We start from the raw sequence: 25,426 nt of genomic DNA, 5'->3' as shown, positions 1-25,426 counted from the left end.
AGTGAGCCCGAATGAAGCCGAGTGCAGCCTGAGTGCAGCCGACAAAAGACGAACGGCAGCCATTGTTGTTTGTGCGAGTGCCTTCACTTCTTACTTTCGTTTATAAAACGCTCTCAAACTTCTTTTTTGAGGCGCGTAATTTACTTATAAGATATCGTTTGGATAGAATTTAGTTGTTTAACTTCATATATGTGGTCAATTAATCATGACAGAGCCTATTTAAAAATAAAATTTCAGAGAACCGGCAGGGGCGGGCAGTGACACCTATGTATCCGAATAAGGGAACCTATTTTGGGCATGGCCATCTCAAAAGTCCCGTTGCGTCACATTAGTCGCGGAAGGGGAAAAACGATCATTGGCTGAAGGGGTTGTCAGTCAACAGTATTACTCCCGCCCAACTCCAGCCCACAGCCAATATTGCAGAATGGGCGATCAGGCCAGACTCACTTCTGAAATCAAATGGAAATGAGATTTCCGGAGGGAGGGTTTACCAGGCTACCTGAAGGGAACAGTCGAAAGGAAAATAATTGTTGGAGGAAGCACCGTAAGTATTAGTCAACCAACAGCAGGGTAAGTAAGCCATTATTTTTATTTAAAGATATTTTTGGGGCCTTTTCTTCCTTTATTTATAGTGGAAAGTGGAGATGGACTAGCCTGGTAAACCCTCCCTCCGGAAATCTCATTTCTATTTGATTCCAGGAGTGAGTCTGGCCTGATAGCCCATTGTGGGGGTTTCTAGTGGAATTACCAGCTAACCGAGCCTATCAGCGTCGTCGCACATCGTTCTGTGATTGACAGCGACAGTTGGCCAATCAGGTGGCGAGTTCGAGTGAGCCCAAAACACGAACGGCAGCCATCTTTTTCTTGTCCGCTATATTCTCCGCTATTTTTTTACTTCAAAAAGCTCTCTAACTTCTATTTTGAGGCACGGAATTTACTTATAATATATCGTTTGGATAGAATTTAGTTGTTTAACTTCATATATGTGGTCAATTAATCATGACAAAGCCTATTTAAAAATAAAAATTTAGAGAACCGGTAGGGGTGGGCAGTGACACCCATGTATCCGAATAAGGCAACCCATTTTGGGCATGGCTGTCTCAAAAGTCCCGTTGCGTCACATTAGACTGGTGAACTGCTGATTGGCTGAAGGGGAAAAATTATCATTGGCTGAAGGGGTTGTCAGTCAACGGTATTACTCCCGCCCAACTCCAGCCTGCAGCCAATATTGCAGAATGGGCGATCAGGCCAGACTCACTCCTGGAATCAAATAGAAATGAGATTTCCGGAGGGAGGGTTTACCAGGCTAGAGATGGACAGGAAACAGGGAGAGAGAGATGGGGAGAGACATGCAGTAAAGATCGTCGGGAACGGGACTCGAACCCGCGATGCACTGTCAGGTTACTTTAGAGCCTAGGTGCCCGGACCGCCAGGTCACGGTCCGGGCCAAGTTAGCCATTTTAACCCCATATAATTCCTCCATATGAAAAATTGCGAAAATAGCACAATACAAGCTCACGTCACAACATGTCGCAAGTTTCTTTTGCATTATTTTCAAATAGTGTGTTTGAAAATATTTTCCTATAATGAAATGCCCACAATAACGACGTGAGGTTGAAAGTGGTTAAGTGGTTGAGGAGAGTGCTAACAAGATAAGTATGTGCTACAAAGAAACTAGCAAGTAGACATAAAACCTGACTTCTATCTAAATAACATAGAGTGCTTAGCCTCTCTCAACAAGTAAACATAACATGCTGCAAATAGCATTTATCTAAATAGTCTAAACAGAGATAATGATATATCTTCCTGTCTTTGTGTACGATGCAAAGCGAAAAGCAATCCCTCATTCTGTTTACGCAAATGTAACCACCTGAACTTGAATTGCAGTCTCCGGCACGGAACACCAGACATCTCTCACTCATCCAAAGGGGAATACCCCCTTGGCCAAGGGATATATTAAAGGTTTCTGATCTTCAGGCAGGTCTACTCTGCTGCTGACAGACAGACAGACAGACAGACAGACAGACAGACAGACAGACAGACAGACAGACAGACAGACAGACAGACAGACAGACAGACAGACAGACAGACAGACAGACAGATCGATCTACAGTACATAAGGATCAGCAAACTGAGCATCCAGGAGGGAAGGTGGAGGCAGGTTGAGGAGGTCCCATGTGCCTGGCCCTGGACTGGGTAAAAAGACTACTGGTATGAATGCACCTTTATATTCTAATCAGCAGGTGTTAATTGACAACATCGATGGAGGAGAGGGAACTGCGAGGTGGTGTTGAGCCACACAGTGGGATCCCTGCTTTGGGCGCTGCCTGTTTCATTATATAGCGCGTGTCAATACACTAATCATATGCTCTGTCACAAGGCAATCAGTGTTCAATGTGCTAGCCAGTTGAACATAGACCCCTGTATTTATTACTCTGACACGCACGCACGCACGCACGCACGCACGCACGCACGCACGCACGCACGCACGCACGCACGCACGCACGCACGCACGCACGCACGCACGCACGCACACACGCACGCACGCACGCACGCACGCACACACACACACACACACACACACACACACTCTGACCCTTAACCCTTCCTGTCACGTGCGACATTACGGTCTGTCTAGCTCATTATTGACCCAGAGGCAGCTTTGTTTCAGAAGAATTGATGATGAGCTAAGACCAATGATGAGCTAAGACCAAAAACAAAGCCTCCAGGATGAATGGGTTTTTTTTTAAAGCTGAAACTCCACTGTTAGATTTAAATGCATGTTCTAATACTGCCTAGAATGGACATCTATTCACTCAGACGAAGAGAGATATGGTTTGTGGATCCATGGATACAGTACAGTGACCAGAGATATAAAAAGGGCTCATTTAAATCATTTCCCCCTGGCAGGGAACAGAGTAAACCAGTAAGATAATGGGTGCTGGTTGTTCTCCCAATAGCTGACAAATAGGAGAGAAGTAGTGACAGGGGTATTTTGGTTATCAAATCCTCATTTGTAAAGAAATAATTTTTCAACTGAGTGGACATCTTAAATTAATCACAAATAAAATGTTCTTTAAACCAGTTGAATGGATGACTTATTTTTCTAATGGGAAAAAAAACCACTGAAATCATTTTTGTTCATTATCTTCTTTTTCTTTCCACTCAGCACATAACTAATTGTATTCTAATTAGAATTTCTTCTCTGAGTGGAACAGTGTTAGCGAATGTCAGACAAGCGTCTTAGGGACTTCCTGCACTCCAGCAGGGGAAGAAGAAAGCACCATTTGGTCGCTCTGCATCTATGCGCGAGGCTCTCAGGATTTACACACACATCTCACTAATTGTATCTTCAGAGAATGAAAAGGAACACTAATCACTAATGAGTTTCAATCAGTCCTAAAACGCAAAAGTGCAGCAATTTGACTGCTCTCTCTTCCTTCATTAAATCAAATACCAACAGCACAGTGAGAAGAGCTGGAAATGTGTTCTTCTTGTCAAGGCTTTAGGCTTGATTCATACTTTACCCTGTTGATTATGCCCAGCCATTACAATTACATTTTAGGCATTTAGAAGATGCTCTTTTTCAGAGTGAATTACAAAGTGCAAGGTCAGAGGAAGCACCGTAAACATTAGTCAACCAACAATAGGGTAGGTTAACTATGCCCATTGTACGATAAATAGTGAAAATAGCAGATCTACAAGCAGATCGTGACGCGTTGTGAGCTTTCAGAAGTCTAAATCAGGCTTTAATTGCACAATGGTGTCACTTGCTGATTTTCAAGCCAACAACTCATTGTAGCAATGACGGTGCACCCCAGGGCTGTGTGTTTAGTCCCCTCCTGTACTCCCTGTACACACATGACTGTATGACCATGCACGGCTGCAATGTCATCATTAAGTACGCCGATGACACTACACTCATGGGGATGACCACCGACGCCAGTGAGACGGCCTATAGAGATGAGGTCAATAGACTGGCGCTATGGTAATATCACGTCGTACAGTATACATCTGATGCTATGCTCACGCACCTTTATATCTTACCTCAGGTACTATGTGTAAACATGTAGATAATTTGTTTGTTTTCTTTGATTGATCTCTCTTCCCCCTTGCCCCCCCCCTCTTCTTCTTCCCTTTCTTTTCTTCAATGTAAATAACAAAAACGGATTTCACCCACTTTTTTTACCTCTGTAAACCTGTGATGTGACAGTAAAGCCGATTCTGATTCTGATTCTGATATGGTGCCGGGAGAACAACCTCGCTCTCAACGCTGGAAAGACCAAGGAGCTAATTGTGGACTTCAGGAGGCCGAGGTGGGAGCACGTGCCAATCTACATAGATGGAGTTGCAGTAGTGTGTGCAATTCCTTAGCACACACATTGATGACGACTTTAAGTGGGACACTCACACCACGCCATGTGGTGAAAAAGGCACAACAACGTCTGTACTGCTTACGGTGCCTAAAAAGGTTCAGGGTCAGCCCCCGTATCCCGGGTTCTTTCTACAACTGCACCATCGAGAGCATCCTGATGGCTGGAATCATCGTATGGTATGGAAGCTGCAGTGTTCTTCAACAGAAAGCACTACAGAGAGTGGTGTGGACAGCCCAGTGCATAGTCGGAGGTGAGCTTCCCTCCCTGCAAGTTTGCACTTTTAGTTAATTTAGATCTGTTTAAATAGATTGTTTTATTTTTTTAAGCAGCATAGTTTTTAAACATCTTTACTCTTGAGACTGCAGCTTCTGTATTGGTTTTTAGCACACAATGAATTTCACGTGCCTTTTTGGCGAGCAACACCACATTCCCAGAGTATAACCCTCAATCAGCAGTGGTACTTTTAAACAGAAATGAGACGATGACGCTGATGATTATGATGGTGATATTTTCTTTCAGAGGCAACAGCTGCACCGGGTCAGGAAGTGGGTGTGCTTCCAATCAAGCAGTGCAGTGCATCTCTACCACCCTATATCTGTGGAATGCGATGCTGTTTAAAGCCGGGCCCCCCGTCAACGCCGTGCTTCTCCTGGCCAAGCAAAACACCACATTCTTGGCAGGGAATGATCTTTGGGATGAAACGAAAAGGTGGAACCCGTCACAACTTCCACCTCCTGCCCTTCTATCCCACCAGGACGTGAAACGGGGGGAAAAAAACAAGTCCACCTCCCTCCCTTTCACCGTCGTGTTGAGCCCTCACCGGCACACCAGGGACTGCTCTCTACCCAACTCTTTTTGAGTTTGGGTCCAAAGAAAACATCAGAACTAATAAATCAGTGTCTGAAATTAACCCTGTTTGCTATTGGGTCACACCTCACCGTTGTTCAGGCCTGACCTGCGGCTCTTCCCCAGAGGAAGTGACATACACAGGAAGTGACATATTTAGAGGAAGATCTGGAATGATCCCTCTCCAAGGGAGAGGCCCCACAGATCAACTGCTACACCACGACCCGGTTAAAAGTTTGATGAGACATACTCTATTTGGGTATATCTGTAGAAATCCGAGCTGCTTAGTTATTCCCTGTAGATTTCCTGTCACACTGCACAAACATCCCTTCCCTGGACTCCTCTCTCTCTCCCAGGGTGTGAGGCTTCAGTGGTCCTATGCATCATTCTTAGCCAGCCTCCCTTTGGCTGACACTCATTACGGCACAGCGCTCCTCTGGGAGTACAGACAGTAGGCAGGAATGTATGCACTGACCAACCTGCCAGGGAATCCATCAATGACATTCTCGCACATTACACCAGCAATCTGGCCGCCCGGCAAGGACAAGGTATTCTCCACGGAATCAGAAATACCAGGGCAAATTGGAGCTGAGAAAGCTACTGAATGTGTTGGCTGAATGGTGTGCAAGACATACAGTATAGCCTACAAAATATCTGCCGTGGATGCACTGCAGCTGCAGTAATGTTTCACTGGCTCAATGCATGGCTGATCAAAAACAATCAAAACTGGAAAATATGAATACTTTAACGTAAAAAAACTATGGAACAATACATGGCTTTCACCTAGGACTGTCGGTGAGGCACGCCCTCTTCACATCGGATTATGTAATTCCATTACCCATTCATGGCCACTGGCGCCTATAGCTGAAGGTTCATTAAGTCCCATGATGGTGCGTATCTTAAAGGCACGCCATAATTCAACCATGTCAAGGATAATATCTCTATGGAATAGCTGTCCCTCATGACGGTTATGACCATGAACCATGACCTTCAGCAGCCACGTGAAGACGAGTCCACCCATGCACATCTGCTCTTCAGCACGGCATACAAACGGCGCCAACAGTACACACGGACATGTGGGTGCACATGTGCAGTAGCAGCAAGTATACACACATACTCACAACAAACCTTAGATTAGACCACAGAATCAGACATTTGAACAATATGACAGCTCAATCAAATAACGCTTTCCCTCTTAGACGTTGTGAACCGGAAAATGGGATACGGGAGGTGCTTACCTGATGAAGAAAGAGGCCGCTGCCGAAGCACTCTGTGCGGATGAGGAGGAGGCTGAGGAGGAAGAGGAGGTGGAAATAGTGGTAGTTGGGGCCACACACTGTCCCAGTTGGCTGGAGGTCCTCTGTCGGCAGGGTGTCAGATAGGTGTTTGTTGTACTGGTGGCAGTGGTGGTGGTGGTGGTGGTGGTGAGAGAGCCTTCAGAGGCTGTGACGTCCCTTTCTGTCTCCCCCATCAAACCCTGGACCTGTTGACACACAGATGCAGAGATAAGACCACAGCTATGACTTACACCCTTGCTCGTCCTCCATGCTGCCATTCCAGTCCATTTACTTTATTTATTCTCATTCTCTCTCTCTCTCTCTCCCTCTCTCTTCTGCTACAGATGGGCAGGCAGCTGCAGAAGCCAGCCCCAGTTAAAAAGGGAGTCAGCAAGTATCCACAACGGTAGCAAGCTCCCCACAGGAACAGCAAGGACTGTGTGCACTGCTCATTGATTCTGGCAACACACTGGAGGATGCTTTGGCTGAACAGTAATTAAGTGATAACCCACATCTAATTAGTCATTAAATCACTCGCTGACTGTGTAGATATATATATCAGCAGCTAATTTGGCATTTTACTTATCCTGTATGAGAAATGTTAGCCCACAGCTTGATTCATGCTAGGTGTAGCTAAGAGCCTTCTGCAGAGGGGAATCTACTGTAATCAATCAAGAACAGTGTGTTAAGACTTGTTTCTCTGCGTTTGTGAGCTGTTTCAGCTGTAGCAGAATAAACCACAAACTCAGAATAGACAGAAGAAGATTGACGATTGGGTGAACTGGGTTAGGTGAAGATTGGGTGAACTGGATGAACTGCTTTTATGCTGCCCCAGTGGGTCTAATAACTAAGGGGATATGAGGCAAATCCCAGGCTGTGTTCCTGTAAGATGGGGCATGGGGCCTCAGCTGGTGCCCTGGTGACAGTGAAGGGAGCCCACACTAATCTCTCTACAGTCCAGCAGAGGGAGCACTGAGAGATTCTTAAAAGGCTACTTCGCCAATCTTGAACCTGAATGTGTGAAACGTGGGAAGTTGTAAAAATCTGACACAACACTTCCCAAAGGACACAAAACTTCCCTGAGGACGAGGTCTCAAGACCTCGTCCTCAGCCTTTCCACCAGTGATAACACACGTAACAGGTAACACACGTTTCATGTAAGATGGTGTCGTTTTTCAAGTACCAAGAGAGCAATACTTTGGGAAATGTTATGTAACATTTTCACAAGTCCCCCTTACAATAGAAATATAGGATTCACAAAGAAAATCTGAGAACCCACCCTTTAAACTGTTGTATATTTGAACTGCAGTAACAATAACAATAAGGGCTTAATCCTCATCTCTGTCAACGGTCTATCCAATAGGGCAATGATCAATAGATGCTGCCACAGAACTGGATGTGCAGGTTCTTTCACTTCAAGAAATATAAAAGAAAAAGTTATCCTTAACATTTATAACACTGTCAGTGACACATGAACATTGTGTAACCAGCAGCAGCCTCAGGTTGAGTACAACACGGTGTTTGACGGGATGTGTTCCGTCAACACTGTTCAGGCCCTCTGCATATTTGCTACCTCAGTGTTTGCCTTAGATTCATGTTTGGCAACTAAAATAACATAATTTACAATCTTTTTATAAAGTGTGGGGGGCCCTCCAGTATTTGCCATTTGTCAGTGGCGGCTGACAGCTGAACTATTTAAACACCACGGCTGACATGTGAATGCTATACATCAAAACGTAAGGACATGTACATATACACACATACATTCTGACATTCACACGAGAGTGGCCTTGGCTATACGTAGCTCAACAGGGCACTGTTACTGCAAGCTCTACATACAGAGTGAAGTGTTGCCGTATTCCAAATCATCATCATACAACAAATTGTAATTGTCGCTGACAATTTGTTAAAGAATGGTGTGGAATCATTTCCATTTATGTGTATGTACATTAAGTGCCTTACTGACTTCCAATCATGTGCATTAGGTTGACTGGCATGTGATTAGGGCTGTCTTGTGACAAATATTGACCTGAGGGTGTCATTCACCCTTGATCTTATGGGATGTTCTGACAACCTGAATATTATAGAGTAGACTCAAGACACCACTTTATGTTGACCTGGTGCTGCGTGGCATTTATTGATTTAAGCACAGCATGTGACTATGACATAAGGTTACCCATGTCTACAGTATGTGTATAAATATGGTCTGGACCCTCTTTTGAGATTGAACTACATGACCTGTGTGGCTTATGTACTTTTCTCATGATTGAATGCAATACATTTTCAACTTAAATACCCAAGTGTCTCTGACTCCAATCTGACTCAGCATCCAATTACTCGAAAAAACACTGAATGAATGGATAATATTTCACATTCTGTGAAGACTTACTGTAGCTGTTATTTTAGGTGTAATCCACACGCTTATTTTAGCACTAGCTCTCTCCTGTCATGGAATTCCACAGTGATGATTAAGTGGATTATCGGTAGCTGTGATTGGCTGTAGTGTCAGAGGTTATGACTGGCGGAGTACATGATGGAGAACGTGGGTGCAAAGTGAAATGAGCCGTATTCTTTTCACGCTGTCACCAGAGCGGATAACCTAACGACACCATGTGGGTGTCCATGGCAGGTTAGGAACCTATAGGCACATACCAGGGACGTGTGTACCCATTTCAATTTGGCACGAAACATCTCGAACACTTCACATGCCCGCATGGGAAGCCTATCGGGATATCTCATCAAAATGCTGTCACCGACTGAGCCAACACGGTGTCAGATTTAACATTAAGTAGCAGCAGGTTTCAGGAGCGTGCAGTGAACGCTGTTCAGCGGAAGTTAGGTGGGGGAGGAGGGGGTGTGGCTTTGAAGCGGATAAGTATCTCGGCCCAAAAATACAAACACACGCACGCACACACACACACACACACACACACACACACACACACACACACACACACACACACACACACACACACACACACACACACACACACACACACACACACACACACACACACACTCCCCTAAGCACATCAAGAGGCCTGTCAAAGAGTATTCCCCGTAGGATGGAGACTCAGGACTTAAGCCCCTCGGCCTGGCTGCTCTCTGCAGCCTTGGATCTCAGATGACTCTGGTTGAAGCTGAATAGCACCATCTATCCCCTGGTCAGGTAATTAGGCTGTGTGTCTGTGGAGCCACGAGTCCTCACACAGCCACACTGAGAGCCAATAATGAGCTGGCCTTCCACCCTTTAACCCACAGCCCTCACTTCCTGATCTGCACAGTATGTGCCTTGGTTTCTCCACTGAAGAAGAAGAAGAAGAAGAAGAAGAAGAAGAAGAAGAAGAAGAAGAAGAAGAAGAAGAAGAAGAAGAAGAAGAAGAAGAAGAAGAAGAAGAAGAAGAAGAAGGAAAGGAGGATGAGAGAGAGAGAGAGAGACACAGAGAGACAGAGAGAGAGAGAGAGATAGAGAGACAGAGAGAGAGAGAGAGAGAGGGTGGGGGGGTGGGAGAGAGAGAGAGCTTCTCATGAAATCTCCAGTCAACAGGGATGGCTACCTTACCACCAACAAACCTTCTCTTTTCAGAGGCTGAACATTGTAGGGCTCCCAGCTGACCTTTGATCCCACTGGTGGACAGACTATTACCGCTGAGGTGAAATCGGCACCGTTAATCTGGGCTGTCATGCTTGGATGGCCTCGGCAACCAATAGAAACCAAGTATAGAGAATATCGACTTCTGACGGTGATGATAACCACTGGGTCTGTCCAAGTGAGAAATGGACAAAATGCTCAATAAAAAAAATGTCATAGGGCAATGACATTTAGCTCCCTATATTTAGGATACATATAGCGTATACATACTGTATATTACCATTTGGTCTTAATAAAAATTCTTGTAAAAGGATTCAACAGGAATGGTTTCATAATTTGGCAAGAATGGGAATGGACCTATACTTTCTCCTTCCTGTATCCTTCCCTCTGTCATTGTCCCTCTCGGTGGCACAATGCCATGTATGCCCAGCTGCACTGAGGCAGGCAGCAGCCAAGTGAGACTCTGCTAGGCTTCAAATTGGTATCAGTCTAGCAGGCCACCAACAGGCCACCAACCCAATCCCTGGGGTCAGGAAAGAGCACTTTGTCTTTGAAGATTAATGCACATGTGGTGATGGATTTTTTTGCAGAGCAGAGGGGGAAAACGTGGATTCGAGTCCATCAATTAACCATTTTGAGTGTGCTTGGTTTAGGCAATAGCTCACACTGCACATCATGACAGTCTACATTACCTGAAGGCCTCTGAGCTGTTCAATTAAACAACGGTGGCACCCAGCACACACCAGTAGTAGGCATTTCACCAAAACCACTTCACCAAACAATGGTGAAGTGGGACGTTAACAGATGCTTGGGTGATGCTCTGTCAGGTTAAAAAAACACTGGAGATCTGGAGTTTTCTTCTCTGCAGACCTAAAGCAGACAGACAGCCTCGGAGAGAGAACTGCACCGTGCCGTCTCCGCCATTTGAGGCAATCCAATCCAAAAGTGTTTCAGTCAATCCCATCTGTTGAGAGGGAACACGATACTGTAGCTGCTATTCCACTGGTATTTAAACTAGCTCAAAAATATCATTCGAGGTGCCAGCAAATTATTTCTCGAATGAGAGGCCTGTACTGGTCTTTGCATGGGAGCGCCCCCAGGCTCTGCAGCACACAGGAGGTTGACACACTGTAGGATTGCTGTCTAACAGAGGCCATCTCCACTCTTTTGTCTCAACAACAAGAAATCAAGTGGGAATCATGAATTAAAAGCTCTTGCCTTTGGCACTGCAGAACTCCCAGTACGACAGGGCTGGTGTGGGTTTTTGTCATTCTGAAGGATCTGGTTTTAATGAAAGAAACTGGCTTTAGAAAATAACACAAGGCACAATTCTGCAGTGTTTGCAAGTAACTCCATATCCTAAAGGGACATTTCTCCCTTTCAGAAGAGGCCCCAGCCTCAGCTATGTGGCATTGAGCAATGCATCCTAGCTCCAACGCCACTAATTGCCTTTAGACACATAGATGGGGAACACAAGTCAAGTCTCTGCCTTTTATGCCAGGCCCTTTCATTTGCCCTAGATTGCACACATGCTGTTAAAAGCTTTTGGTGGCCTCCCATAAACTGGCTCTAACGGCACTTGTTGACATTAAAAAAGAGGAGTGAAAATCTGTTTTCAATTTTCGAGCAGAAAAGAAGGAATAACATTAACAAAGCCCATAATGGATTGCAGTTTTAACCATGGCTGGCACAGAGATGAAAAAAAATAGAATGTACTGTAATTGAGGACCCGCTCAACATTTCCGATGAAGAAAGGTTAGCACCTGCAGAAATGATTGGAGAGTTTGTTCTGTGCACTGAGTCTGTCTGGTGTAGAATGTCACAGTACGTGGCGTGTCAAAGTCAGGTCTAAGACCAGATGTCCCTCTCATAGCAAGAGGAGATTCGTCAGTGAACAGCACACCTTTGATTAGCATATGAAAAACATTAGGATATAATGTTATGAAAATGAGGGTTAGCATGTTACTATGGTTCTGGGCCTGTCTCTAGTGGCAGGAAGAATGAAACAGAACTGTATGAGTGTGCCAATAAATGAATTAGTGCATTGCTGGTGGTACAGCATGATTAGTCATTAAATCCCACATCACCAGGGGAGGCACTCAGAACTCTCCACAGCCTGTGACACATCAAACAAAGCAGTGACTAACCGTTATTATCCCACATGAGAAAGGAGTTATGGAGACGCCGTGGGGTGGTCATTTAAAATGCCCTTGAGGAGGAGGTCAGAAGATTAGTGCTGCACTGACCCCTGACCTTAGCTCACCCAGGCTCCTTGACTACTGAGGAATGAGAGGTCAGCACTCCTGCAGAGTTTTGGCACAGAAAACCTCTGGAGGCTCAGGGCTCTCTGAAGGGCTGAAATGTAGCGTATCTATTGACATGACACGACCTGACGAGCACTTAAAGACAGGCATGTAGGACAACAGAGAATAGCCACACCATCTATATTTCATGGAATTATCGTCAATTTATCCTGAAGATGGAAACTCGCATTAGCCCCGGACAAATGAAGATGATGATTTCAAAACACTTCACCTCAGTATGCAATTGTTTTCAATGAGTATTGTCCTCTTCAAATTGTTAACAAAAAAAAAACCTCAAGCTCATAATTTGTTAACTCTGTTTACATAGTAACTCTCGCAATCGTTAGAAATGAGGGCTTAACCACTTAAACCCTATATCAATGACTGGGGGGGTCTATACTACTAGGCCCCCTCCTTTTTTCCCTCCACAAAATGTTTTCGCCAAATGTTCACCCCAGAATAGGGATACTATAGGGTTCAAGTGGTTAAATAAAGGTTTGAATGAAAATAAATGAATAAAAGAATGAATGAATTAATGACTTAATCAATTAATTCATAATAATAATCCTCATAAGGATGACCCCATTCGAGAAAAAAAAAATATGAATAAAGACACGTACCGGGCTGGGCTGAGGGAGGAAATTGTTGACTCTGGAAATGCTCCACATTCCCTCCAGGTACTGCTGGGCCTGGATGGTCACTGAGCCGAGGGTCCCGGTGAGCTGCCCTCCCCCCACGGTCACCTGAACGCTGGTTTTGGGCCCCGCGGAGCCGTGCTGCCACCCGAGGCCCCTGCGTCGCTCGCCTCCAGGCAAGACGGTGTGGACGTGATGGGCGTGGCCTTTCGATAGCTGCTTGGCGTGGGCGTTGGACGACGAGACGGCGAACCTGGGAGGCTGCCCCAGGAAGGAGGCGGTGGGCGGAGCCGGCATGTCCGGGCTGAGGGAGACCGCAGGAGGAGCGTGGAGCGTCTGCAGCGCCTCCTGTCTCAGTTGGCGGAGGGGCGTGGAGCACACCGGGCAGCAGGTGACACCACCGGCGTCATGGCTCCCAGGGACGACGAGCTGCTCAAAGATGAAGGCGGCATATCCTGGGTCCTGCAGAGTAAACACACACAGAGGACATTATCACCATATGCAATACACCCATCCATAGATTTTACATTGTGGATTCAGTCATATATTCTATCTCTGGAAGAATTTCCTGATTATCCAGGCAAGTCAGTGGGTCAAGCGAGTGGTGTGGTCCCCCGGACTTCCCTCTGGGACCCTCGCTCCCTGACTTAAGCACTTCCTCCACCTCCTCCGCAGGACAAACTGTTTGTTTAGACTGAGCTACCTCGCCTGCCCTGCAACCAGAGACGGCTGATCAGGGCCCTCAGGCATGTGCTCATTTCACGGAGGCCGCTGGTGACCCGAGACCAAACAAGAAGCCACACAACGACGAGGCTGAACAACGTGAGGAGATAAGATGAAAATGGGACCGAGGGGGCGATTAGCGGCAGAGTTTTAGGCGTTCCTTGCGAACAGAAACTCAAACATTCGATATTTTGTAAGGCTATTTATCCCTTCAGAACTAAGACAGTTGGGGCGGTGCCTGGTGGCTCAGGCAGTTAGTGGGCATGTGGTCAGACATGCCCCCTTGTGAGCGTGAGGACCGGGGTTTCGAATCTGACCTCTTGTCTTGTCCGGCATATCTCTCCTCTCTCTGCCCTTGGTTTACTGTCTCTCTACACTGACCTATCTGTAAAAAAAGCATAAAAATGTCAAAAGTAAATCTTTATAAAGAATGACGACAGTCGTGCAGAGCTCAGCACTTTTAGAAAGGGTGACAAGCAGGGCAATGTCCTTTCTCTAAATCTCTTGGGAAAGTCTCCCCGGGGTGCCTGTGTCTCAGCTAGGGAGGGACACCGATAGAAGACAACAGCTGAGGACATACTATTTACATATCATATGTCCCAGCATGAAAACATTATGACTAGGCTTCCAGTGAGAAAATAACTATTGCCTGCTGGAAGGCACTCAGAGGACAAAATGGCTGTCAGCCTCCCTCTACCAAACCATTACTATTCAAATAATTTCTTATCTCACACACTTAAGTGCAGTAGGCACACAACTTTAGACGAACACGTTTGCACGAACACACACATATTATGCACGCAGACTGTATTATATAGTCTCCGTCTCTCGTGCTCACATGCATGCACACACACCGCTGTCTCTTAAGAGGCATAAAGGGGTTCTAGGCAACCAGCCCAGTGGAGTCGTGCCTTAAGACAGAAGCCCACAGCCCATACATAAATGTTTACGAGGCCTTCGCTCCGTGGATCCTCAGAGGTGATCAAGAAGAGTGAGACAGTGGGCAAACAACAATCCACACCGGGTTAATGCGGTGCCACTTAATAAAGCCAGCCCAATGGACTTAGGGCCCACATAGACAGACGGGGGACTCTAAATCTACGACGGCAGCTCAATACAACGACTTTTAGCTGACCTTCCTTCCAGCTGCCATCACTAGCAGTCCAACCCAATGATCATGCAACATTTAGCACCATCCTACAGAAAAACCACTGATTGAACGAGCCGCTACGCCTGACTTTCACATGAGAACAGAAATAAGATAGCACTTGAATTACACTCAGTCAACCTTGACTGCTGGCCATCTCTCCGTGATTTCTGTATCATCTCCAGGCAGGTTCAGCCATGTGTTAAGTGTTATAGCAGACATTCAGGTAGAGAAACCGTGATTGGACCTTCACTTTTGACCTGACATTAAATCAACCCATTCTCCTCATACCGCCAAGAGGTTCTGGTTAATGATCGACTATATAGGCTACTTACTTTACACTTGGGCAGGCACGGACAGGATGCAAGAAAAACCGCCAAACACGCTCAGAATGAAGAAAACCCCACAGCTCTGACTGACTGTTGTTGGCTAATGGCAGACATACAAGTACAATTATCTTCTTAGAGCTATAATATTGCAACGATGGTGCATTGCAGTTCAATGTAAGAGGCTTACAGTATAAATACCAAAGAGATTTAAGGAATTACATCTAAATGCTGCCAGATATTGGTACACGTGAGTGTGATGTGCAGTAATATTTCAGCCAGATGTTTATGCACAACAGAAGATGCTCCAGATTTTCACAAAACCCTGATCTATTCTTTGTCGCTCGCCAAAAATAACAGATTGTTGGCAAGTGACACGACATGCGACAAAGTATAAATTAGGCCTAAGTCTATGATGAATTGGGAGAGAAAACAGAAAAAGAGAGAGAGAAAGGAAACACCACAGGCTAATAGTTACATGGTTCAGTCTGGCTTTATGCATTTTGAGACAGGAAGATGAAGAGAGGAGTCATAACGAGAATTTCTGCTCCACCTTTCCATCATCCCTCATGCTTCTCAACCCTCCGACCAAGTGCCCACCTCAGGCCACAACGAGATGGAAGAAGAAATCAATCCCCCCTTCCGTCTCGGCCCAGGCCGTACCTTCCTCTCTCCATGCATTGTTAGGTGTTGATTTAGGAGAGCTAATAAAAAAGCAACACAAAGCTGAGGCCATCTGCTGTCCTGTTAGGGTTCTGGAGGTTAGAGAGTAGCCTTCTCTTGTAAAGGTGCATATATACGCTTTATGCCCCATCGAGTGAAAGAGGGGTCAGGGCCGCAAGGCTACTGACGGCCGTCATGATGATGATGATGATGATGATGATGATGATGATGATGATGATGATGATGATGATGACGGAAATATCATGCAGAACAAAGTCCATGATATGATGATGTTAATCCATTGTCACACATAATGGTTGAAACGTGTTATTTCACACATCACTCAAAGAAATGGCATTCACATGTAATGGTTGTAGAAACCATCTCCGTTCCCTAGAGGTTTTGTAAAACATGAAACGCACAACGCATGAACGCACCACACCCAAGAGCCATATTGTTTCTTTTATTATCCATGTGATCTATTACTGACAGGTGCAAGTGGGTGTTAACAGTAGCCTTGTTTCAGGAGGATCTAATGCCCTGGCATCAACACAATGAGAGCGTTCAAAGCATTCCTGAGTACAGCGAGATGTGGAGCGACTTCTAGGCGCTGCCTCTCCGACCATTGTTGCTCAAAGTATATAAGATGGCTGAGCTTTTCAACACTAGCACTCTGAGCTCTGGGTAGGGAGAACATAACTGATGCAGTGGAGAGAGAAGAGAGAAAGAGAGAGCATACAGTATATGCGGTGGTGAGTCTATCTGTTAGAGACAAAGAGAGACAGGTTGAAGGGTGGAGCGAGGCTGGTTGGAGTGGCCCTCGCGTGGAGGCCGGTGGGTGGTTGTGTTGGTTTACCGCCTGTCAGCAAAGATCTTTGTTAAACTCTGGGGACAAATGAAGCCGGATCCCACCTCCTTATTATGGAAAGGAGGTGCTCAGGGAGAGCGATGGAGAGAGAAAGAGAGAGAGAGAGAAAGAGAGAAAGAGAGAGAAAGAGAGAAAGAGAGAGAGAGAGAGAGAGAGAGAGAGAGAGAGAGAGAGAGAGAGAGAGAGAGAGAGAGAGAGAGAGAGAGAGAGAGAGAGAGAGAGAGAGAGAGAGAGAGAGAGAGAGAGAGAGATTGCTGGCTGTAGAATCAGCCGCTTATAGAAACACAGGTTTATCTCTGTCTCTCGCACTAACTATGATGAGAACCAGAGCACCAGGAGAGGGAACCAGCAAGCTAAGTGTCCGACTGTCTTTCTATCAGGATGGATGAGAGTGTCACCACTGAGGACCAGTGCCCTGGGGCTGATGGAAACAAGCTGTAACCACTTAACAGATGGACATACGGGGGAGAAAGATGTGCGTGAGTTCTTCCCCCCTCCTGTCACCCCATTGCTTCTTTGGGGGTACAAACAGAGCCAGGCAAAGTCAAACAGAGATGATCCTCAAACCGCACCCCGTTTTATCCCCTCCTGTGCTTTGAACGCACCTCCACTGCAACCAGACAAAGGAAAACCACCCTCTGACCGTGTCTGCATTCAGCGTTTGATGTCACCCTGCTGTGGAGCACCAGGCCGGATACAGCCAAGCATGCTTAAATCACGAGGAGGTCATAGTGATTTGAAATGCATGAGGCCCCACGCTAGCAGAGACACTTTTAGGCACGCTCCATTAAAAGTAAAATACTCTGGGAAACCACATTTTCTATTCCGGTTAAGCCAAACAGACATTTCCCAGGCATGCAGGCTCCCAGTGACCCACCCGTGTTGGAAGGAGCAAATATTGAAATGATATCAGTGTGCATCTATGAATGAAAATGTTGAAAATTCAGGCACAGCTTGCAGTTTGGTGGTTTATCAGTTTTTCTTTTTCCCCGTTTCCGCTCAAAGGTCTCCTGATTAGTGTGGTTTGTTTTTCTGTAACGTGAATGTCAGTTGAAAGGTTATTCCAACAGCTCAGGCCCACAATAAATCCTAATTGTCATTGTGTTTCTGTAAGCGTTTAGCTACATAGTGAACGGTGAACGCCCATCAGATAGAGCGGTGACCTTCACCAGGCGTCAGTCCTCTGAATGTTTCTGAGACCTGCATGCAGTAAAACAAGAAGCACTGCGGCTCCAGAGAGTTGGCTTTCAAATTAAGTTGTTCACTCACTCTTCCATTCCTTCCTTCCCTTTTCACAGCTTTCTCTGGTATTGATGTAGCGGTTGGGGTTAAGGAGTGGGGGGGGGGGGGGGGGGGGGCAGCAGTTTCCCTACTCTGAGTCAGTGGAACAACATGCTGCTTTATACCTCTCCACACTAAACTTTGTTCTCAACCGCTACCACATTACAATACCTCACTACTTCCTATGACAGCATTTCTTGTTAAATACAAAAAATAAAAGAATCGAGACCACACAGCAGCTGCCAAAATTCGCCGCCCTTTTAGGACTCACAACTCTCAGCTTTCCCTTCCCTCACTTCCCAACGAGGATGAGACGGAGCCACCTTTGTTTACTTGACCTCTGACACCGTTGGCCCCTACCTCACCACCCCCATGGGTCTCATAGGGATCACCCTTCAAGCCCCCCCCCCCCCCCCCCACACCCCTAATAAACCATAGGAGTCTAGTCTAGATACTGGGGTGCAGACGAGAGCTTCCGCCAGCCCTCCTTTCCCACAGGTAGCCCGGTTCACCCTGACAGGCAGACCGGAGAAAAATGAGCACAGCTGCTAGCCTTGCCCTGGGTGACCACAGGGCATTAGACCAGATTACATTCCCAGGATAAAAGCACACATCCAGTGGTATAATCCCCCCCTTCTCCCCTCCCATCTCTTTCTCAACTCTCCCCACAAAGTCTACCACACCGACCAGACTGCCCTCTGAGTGAGCTAAAACTCACCCCACCTCCCCTGGAGCAGAGGGTCGCTGGACAGCCTCGGCAGCACACTGGCTGACTCATAGATCTGATGAGATATCAGGTTAGAGCTTTTAGTGCCGAGACGACCATCAGTGGATCTGGGACACAGGCCATTAAGTTTAACCACTGCCTGCTTGAAGGCAGAGAAGACAATGACTCAGGATATCACACAAGCATGCTATTTACCTCTGTGGAGGACTAAAGGGCCACTGACCAAATCACATCAAACAGATGTCTGCAGTGCTGATTTGACACGATTACCCACTCGTCTTTCAAACCCTAGTTGACCAGGGTCCATTCCTTTTTTCCCTTGTACACTGAATCTAGATGCCGAAAATAGCTACATGCTCACAGTCACAACACGTTGCAGATGCGTTGTGACTTGTGAGCATGTAGATCTGCAAAATATCTCTAAAAGTTAGCCCCAGAATAGAGATGCTTGGGTTCATGTGGTTAAATAAACATATATTTAGGCTTTCCCAAAAAATACAAGGCTCACAGAGAAAACCTTCTGAATAAGAGTTAACATCACTAAATGCAGATGTGGGCAGTACAGGTAGCATGATCCAGGATCTGTTATTGGAGCATTATATTAAATAACATGACAGCATGACACGCTTCTGCCTGCTTAATGCCCATGATGTAATGTAGGCATTTGTTTCACAGGCTATAAACCAATTGAAAATAAAAATAAAAGCCACAGTGAAAAAACAACAACAGTATGCAATATGTTTCTTACCAACTTTGAATTTTCCATATCATTATTTGCAGAGTAACTTTTTCTCTTTACAGAGATGAGCTAATGTTTGCAGTTTTTGCTAATCTGCTCAGAAGCAGATCTGATTAACTCAATGGCGACAATCACAATAAAACATTTAACCGTCAAATTCTGCAGTCTGATATTTACCTGAGTTTAAAGGGGCGCATCAATGTAATGCATTAGTATTCCATTAAATGACAGCAAATCTCCCTGCTTTCTGAAGACTTGTACTGCATGCAGTAGTCATTATTATTATTATTATTATTATTATTATTATTATTATTATTATTATTATTATTATTATTATCTTCTCAGCAATGAAGAGGTAAAGATGGTGGAGTCTCTCAACAACACAACCCAACTCAAACACAACCCAATTCAACAGCCTGTAGTAGCGGTGCCCGCTGGCCTAGCGGTCCAGGCGCATACCACATATATGCTAATATGCTCTAATGATCCCAACAAATTTTCCTGCGTGTCTCTCCCCATCTTTCTCTGTCCATCTTAACTTGAACTATCAACGAAGGCAGAAAAGCCAGAAACAAATCTTTAAAAAAAAAACAGCCTGTAGTATACGATCACAAAATACTGACTGACTTTATAATCATTTTTAATAGGTTGTGCTAGGACAACCGTGCAACTATGTGCAACTCATTTCAGCTTGCTTGTACAATAAACACTGCAATTAAAAAATTAAAGAACAACCTATATAGCTTCTGCTGTCCATGAAAACATGTCACTGTTTATCCACGAAATCAAACAAAGATTCTGTCATGCAGGTTAAACATAGAAGGCTTAAATGCCGTCACTGATGGATCTCTGCCAAACAGCCCTGAGCCCTGGTGTCATCAAATGACCTCACATAATGATGTGTCACTCCCCCCCCACCACCCCCCATATGGCTGAACCATTTGTCACTTCCCCTTATCCAAGGAAGGCTAATATAGACTTTTAAGGCACCAATGTAATCATACAAAGCATTAGACTATTTCATTCATAAGAGGGAGAAATGGGTGAGTGTGTGTGTGTGTGCGCGTGTGCACACACACTATACACTCTCGCCCCTTGTGTGTCCATCTGTCTCTTTACATTTCACCCATCTATCACTCTAGCCTTTCGCCACTTCGCCAGTTAATTACCTCTTCCTGTTCACTCACGCAAACAAAAGAAAACAAGCTCCCTTCAGACTGTTAGTGTTTAGACAGACTTCATTCGCCTCCCCCTCCCCACTTTCCAAAGCCTCACTCCCCACCCTGGATCCTGGGCAGCCTTCAGTGTTTCAAGCCCAGATTAGTCAAGCTGTCATCGGTCTGCCTAGTCCAGCAAGCGCCCGGGAGTGGAAGGCCCAACGCCCGCACTCTCCCCAGACAGAGAGTGACTTCTATCAACTGCTAGGGTGACATCTTCATCACAAAACCTAGTGGTAAACACATCAATCATTCACCTTAATAGAAGAAATACACTTCACACAGACAAATCAATACTCTTCTACAACTCTCTCAGTCTCTACAGACTATAGTGACAGATACTTCGAAATTTCCAACTCCAATATTCCACACAGTCGCTACTTTAGTTTGGGGCTTTTGATTACTCATATCCACTTGTAATCAATTATAGAGTCCACTGGCTTGAGTGTTTCACTGAGTGTTGCAGAGCACACCACAACAGAGGTTTTCCATCCCAACTTTTCTCATTAGTATAGTAGGGAAAAAATCCATCATGTGTCAATAATGCCCAGCTGAATCAGTCGATAAAGTTGTAGAAGGATTAAACAGAATGTTTCTGTCTCCCCAAGAAATCTGCCTCTCACCCGACTACAACCGTTGCGGAGAAAGTCAGGCAAGGCAGCCAGCAGAGGTTACATTCTGCGGCTGATCTCACTGGGGGAGACAGAGGATTATGTTTATGCCTTCTCTCTCCAACTAGTGTGCACCCTCTAATTAGTATATGGCTGATTTTCAGCTCCGACTGTAGAAAACTCTCAAGGTAGTTATCTTTTTTCCCACCCCGCCATGCAGGCTGGTTTTGCTGAAACAAAACTTGAATGAGTAAATAATGAAAAATTCAACAGACAAGCTGGTGAAAGCAGGAGCCAGGTGAAGGGAGGGTAAGTGAGGAGGGAGGTTGAGGAAGTGAAAGAGGGTGAACATTCGCTAGGAGCAAACAATTAATGAAAAGTAGCGAATTATTGGAGTCCGCCCCTCCAAATGCAAAAGGTTCACAGCTGTCACGTTTCACCAAAATACATCCACTTGGCAAGAGGAGTTAGAGAGGGGTGGGGAACGCTGTGGATTTTAATATCCAAGTCCAAATTGTTGAAACTCTGTTCCATTCACTTACAGCATCCTCGTTACCGTGCAGCATGTGCCCTAATTCAAACCATCAGTATTCTGTGCCATGCACTGGCACTTGTTGAGAGATCTATTTTTGTCTAGAAGAGCCCACTCCAGTTCATTTACAGGCAAAGAAGAGAATGCAGATACAATAGCTACCGAATAAGTATTCTATTCAAGCAAGCCAAATGTACTTCATTCCCCGCCCCCAATCAGTCTACATACGTAGAGTGATGATGGCCACCTGCCTCCCTGGTCTGATTAAACTGTCCCACATCTTGAGCTCCATTTACTAGGTGGTTCTCAGAGCCTTCTATTAGAGAGTTGCGCCAATGAGGGGTCAGAAACAGCGTCGGTCACGTGGTTCATGTAGCTGGAAATAGTGACAAGGAGCCGTCCACTTCAATGCATTCCATGAACTTCCGGTTTAGGGATTTGTCACTATTCGCCAATGTATGTGTATGTAGAAGACCTGGCCCGAAGAAGTGAACGGAGCTGGCGTAACTCTCTAATAGATGGCACTGGTGGTTCTGTTCTAGTGAAGGATTTGAGGGAACACTCCCTTTCTGCAATTGGTTTGGGGAGAAAAAAATACAACTGCTAAAGGTTATAGGAAGTAATCCGCATCTCATAAACTGCAGCATAAGCGAACACTGAAATACACAAGTGAATGGATAATTATTGAATAAAAATGCAAAGGGAGTGAGTAATATTCAAACAGAGCGTGTTGCATAAGGCATTCTGCAGATCTATCCCTATCATGGGAAACATCTCCTGCTAGTGTGCTACACATCACCTGTACTATCAGACTGTATCATTTTACCAATATAATTTGTTGACTACTGTCCCCCAGGGGTCTATACTTACCCCCCTCCTTTTTTGCCTCTACACCAATCCCTTAACCAAAAATAGCTAATCTACAAGCTCACAACGTGTTTTAACGCGTCGTAAGCTTGTAAATTAGCTATTTCTGTGAATGTTAGCAACAACACACAGTCACACAGTACAAATCTGTGTAAAGAATTGTCTTGAATCACCTTCACTTTATTACAATGGCACATTTTCATTCATGGAAGTCGTGGTGACTGTGTGAAGAATAAATATTTCCTCATCCTCGCCACTCCCTGCCGTCAGAGTAGAGCTGCATGGAAGTGACGACAAGGTGAAATGTTGAGTATCCTACTACAATTATTCTCTCCACTTCCCCCTGTGGAATGGACGGCACAGTAATTATGCTGGCAAACTGCCATGCGGATAAATATTCAACTTTTTTAAATGTTGCACGAGTTTCAGGCAACCTCTTTCTCTCTACCAGGATATAGGCTTATGCTATAGAGTTGTTCTGGAGGTGTGGAGGTGGCACATAATTAGGCACAGTAAGCGCTTATTGTCGATCATAAGGTTTTTTTTTTTTTTTTACGGATATCACCATTTTCCCTTTGCTACCCATTTGCCAGTGTGGATATGAGAACGACACACTAACTGACTAAGATTCTAACAATGTAGAGATTATGGCATAAACAAGCGATGGTGGCATTGGAAACCAAAGGTTATAGTGTCTCTCATTTTGTATCAGCTCACAAAGCAGGGCACAATTCTCCCTGAGCCAAGGTGAGGGGTTGCTCCGAGCCTTCCAGTTCCATCTCCTCCCTGCCAGCAGTGCATTATCTCTGAGAGTGACATCCTTTGTGTCTCCACAAAGCTGCGGCGTGTGAGCAGAACAATGGAACAACAGAGTTGCAAGTGACAGAACCAACCTTGTGCGACATCATAGGTACAGCAGAGACCGGGGGAAATATTAATTAATCATGAAAGACGACCATTACCATCCCAATGGATTCTCAGAGAGCACAATTATGGCTAATAATAGAAAAAAATGTAAACATCAGTTCAGGGCTTTTGGCAAAGGAGGGAACTATTAATGGAAAACTGTCCATCTAGGAGGACCAGGCACTGGTAAGAGTATTTATTGGGAAACATACTGAGATAAGCCCTGCTGTTAATAACCAGTATTTGGTTGTTGTTTTTTTGTGCTAATTGAGATGTCTAGACGACAGTGAATTGAATCTCAGAAAGATAAGGATGTAGGCTGAACTGTCTGGGGTAAGAACAGCTAGCTAGCAGTAATCCACTTACTGCCTGCAAAGAATGTTCATTTTGAGACTGAGAATGCATTGCTTATCATGAGCGGTTTGTATGCACATTTTGCCACTTTGTCTTGCAGGAATAATGGAATAGTGCAAACGTGGCCTTGAGGCCAATCAAGCATTTCACCATTTCACTTAACATTTAAATGAGCTGGTAGTGATTAGTTTGGGCTAGTTTGGCAGAAAAGGACAGATGAGGATTTTTCTGCTAAATACACAGTAAAATGCAGACTCTGAGAGTGTACAACTGTAACTGTATCGCTGAGCTACATTGCCTGAGCATATATTTGCCTTTGGTTTCATTGCAACAGAATTAATAAAACACACGTCGGGCATCTTCAATACACTATTTGTGATTCTGGACATTATACACAGAAAGAAATAATAAAGAAAATCTGTTGCTTCTCGGGCACCTTCAGTCAGAAACAGGAGAGAGCAGATTAATTCGTATTTATTGAGACTTTGCAGACCATGGACCGACCTGTCTGAACGAGCCTTTTCATGCGCTCAGAGGTTTGGACAAATCTCAGTAGCAGAGGACACGAAGGAACTAAGAGGCCTTTATGATTGTCGGGCTGACTCTGCAGAGCAAATTACAGCTTTACTAAAGTGCTCTCTTCTCACCTCATGGACACAAAAACGTGGGCAGACAAACAAAGACATGGCAGCCACCGTCTTCTCTCATCACAACACCATAGCCTTGGAGTTGTTGGCAGCTTTGTATTTGGAATGCAAGCTGTTGTTGCCTCCTCCCAGGGCTCACCACGTCCCTTATGTCACAGAGCTTACCTTGGCTGTGACACACAGAAACACACTAATAAAGCCTGATTTATAATTTGGTCTAACACAGTGCCCCACACTGCAGAAATAGCCCATCTACCTGTCGCATTGCGACGTGTTGTGAGCTTGTAGATGGGCTATTTTGGTGCAAGTGCACAGCAAGCACACCTGTACAGCATGCAAAATGGAACATGGCAAACCAAAGTAAAATCGGAAAGCATATGATTCTGGGGCCAGATTTATACCTTTTGCTCAAGGGTACAATGGCATTTGTCTCAAGTCTGTCTGTCTCTATATGACCTCGGAGTCCTGCTCTGATGTAAGACTTTTTACTGCACTTAAGAGCCTGAGGAACAAAGCAGTGAAATAACAATCCTCACTCAAGCAGAGGAAGGGCTCTCTAGACCACAGCAGCCAGCCTCCATTCACCATGATGCAGAGTAATAGATCTTTTATATATTTATGACTCCAGAAGAACAGTTAGCCAGATATAGCATCATGTCAGGCCCAGGGTGTTCCTGTTTATGCATTCCAGCGCTGATCGCTTTGTTCTACTAATTTCATGCAGAACACTGGAGTGGGAGCTAGGAGTTCGGTGCTATTACCTCATGTCCGACCAAATCACACACTACA

General features: G+C 45.2%; 1 protein-coding gene across 1 annotated transcript in view; it reads right to left on the bottom strand.

The window, feature by feature from the left end:
* kif26ab (kinesin family member 26Ab) overlaps positions 1 to 25,426 on the bottom strand; it is an 83,497-nt gene that overhangs the window by 35,323 nt on the left and 22,748 nt on the right. Inside the window, exons 3-4 of the mRNA XM_080414777.1 lie at positions 13,015 to 13,491; positions 6,461 to 6,705 (exon numbers count right to left, since the gene is read on the bottom strand). Coding sequence (XP_080270903.1) covers positions 6,461 to 6,705; positions 13,015 to 13,491 — 722 coding nt within the window. The remainder of the gene's footprint in view (positions 1 to 6,460; positions 6,706 to 13,014; positions 13,492 to 25,426) is intronic.

This window comes from Gymnoscopelus braueri (genome assembly GCF_963280865.1).
Source record: "Gymnoscopelus braueri genome assembly, chromosome: 19".
In the NCBI taxonomy this organism is placed as follows: Eukaryota; Metazoa; Chordata; class Actinopteri; order Myctophiformes; family Myctophidae; genus Gymnoscopelus; species Gymnoscopelus braueri.
This window is presented reverse-complemented; position numbering and strand designations above follow the sequence as displayed.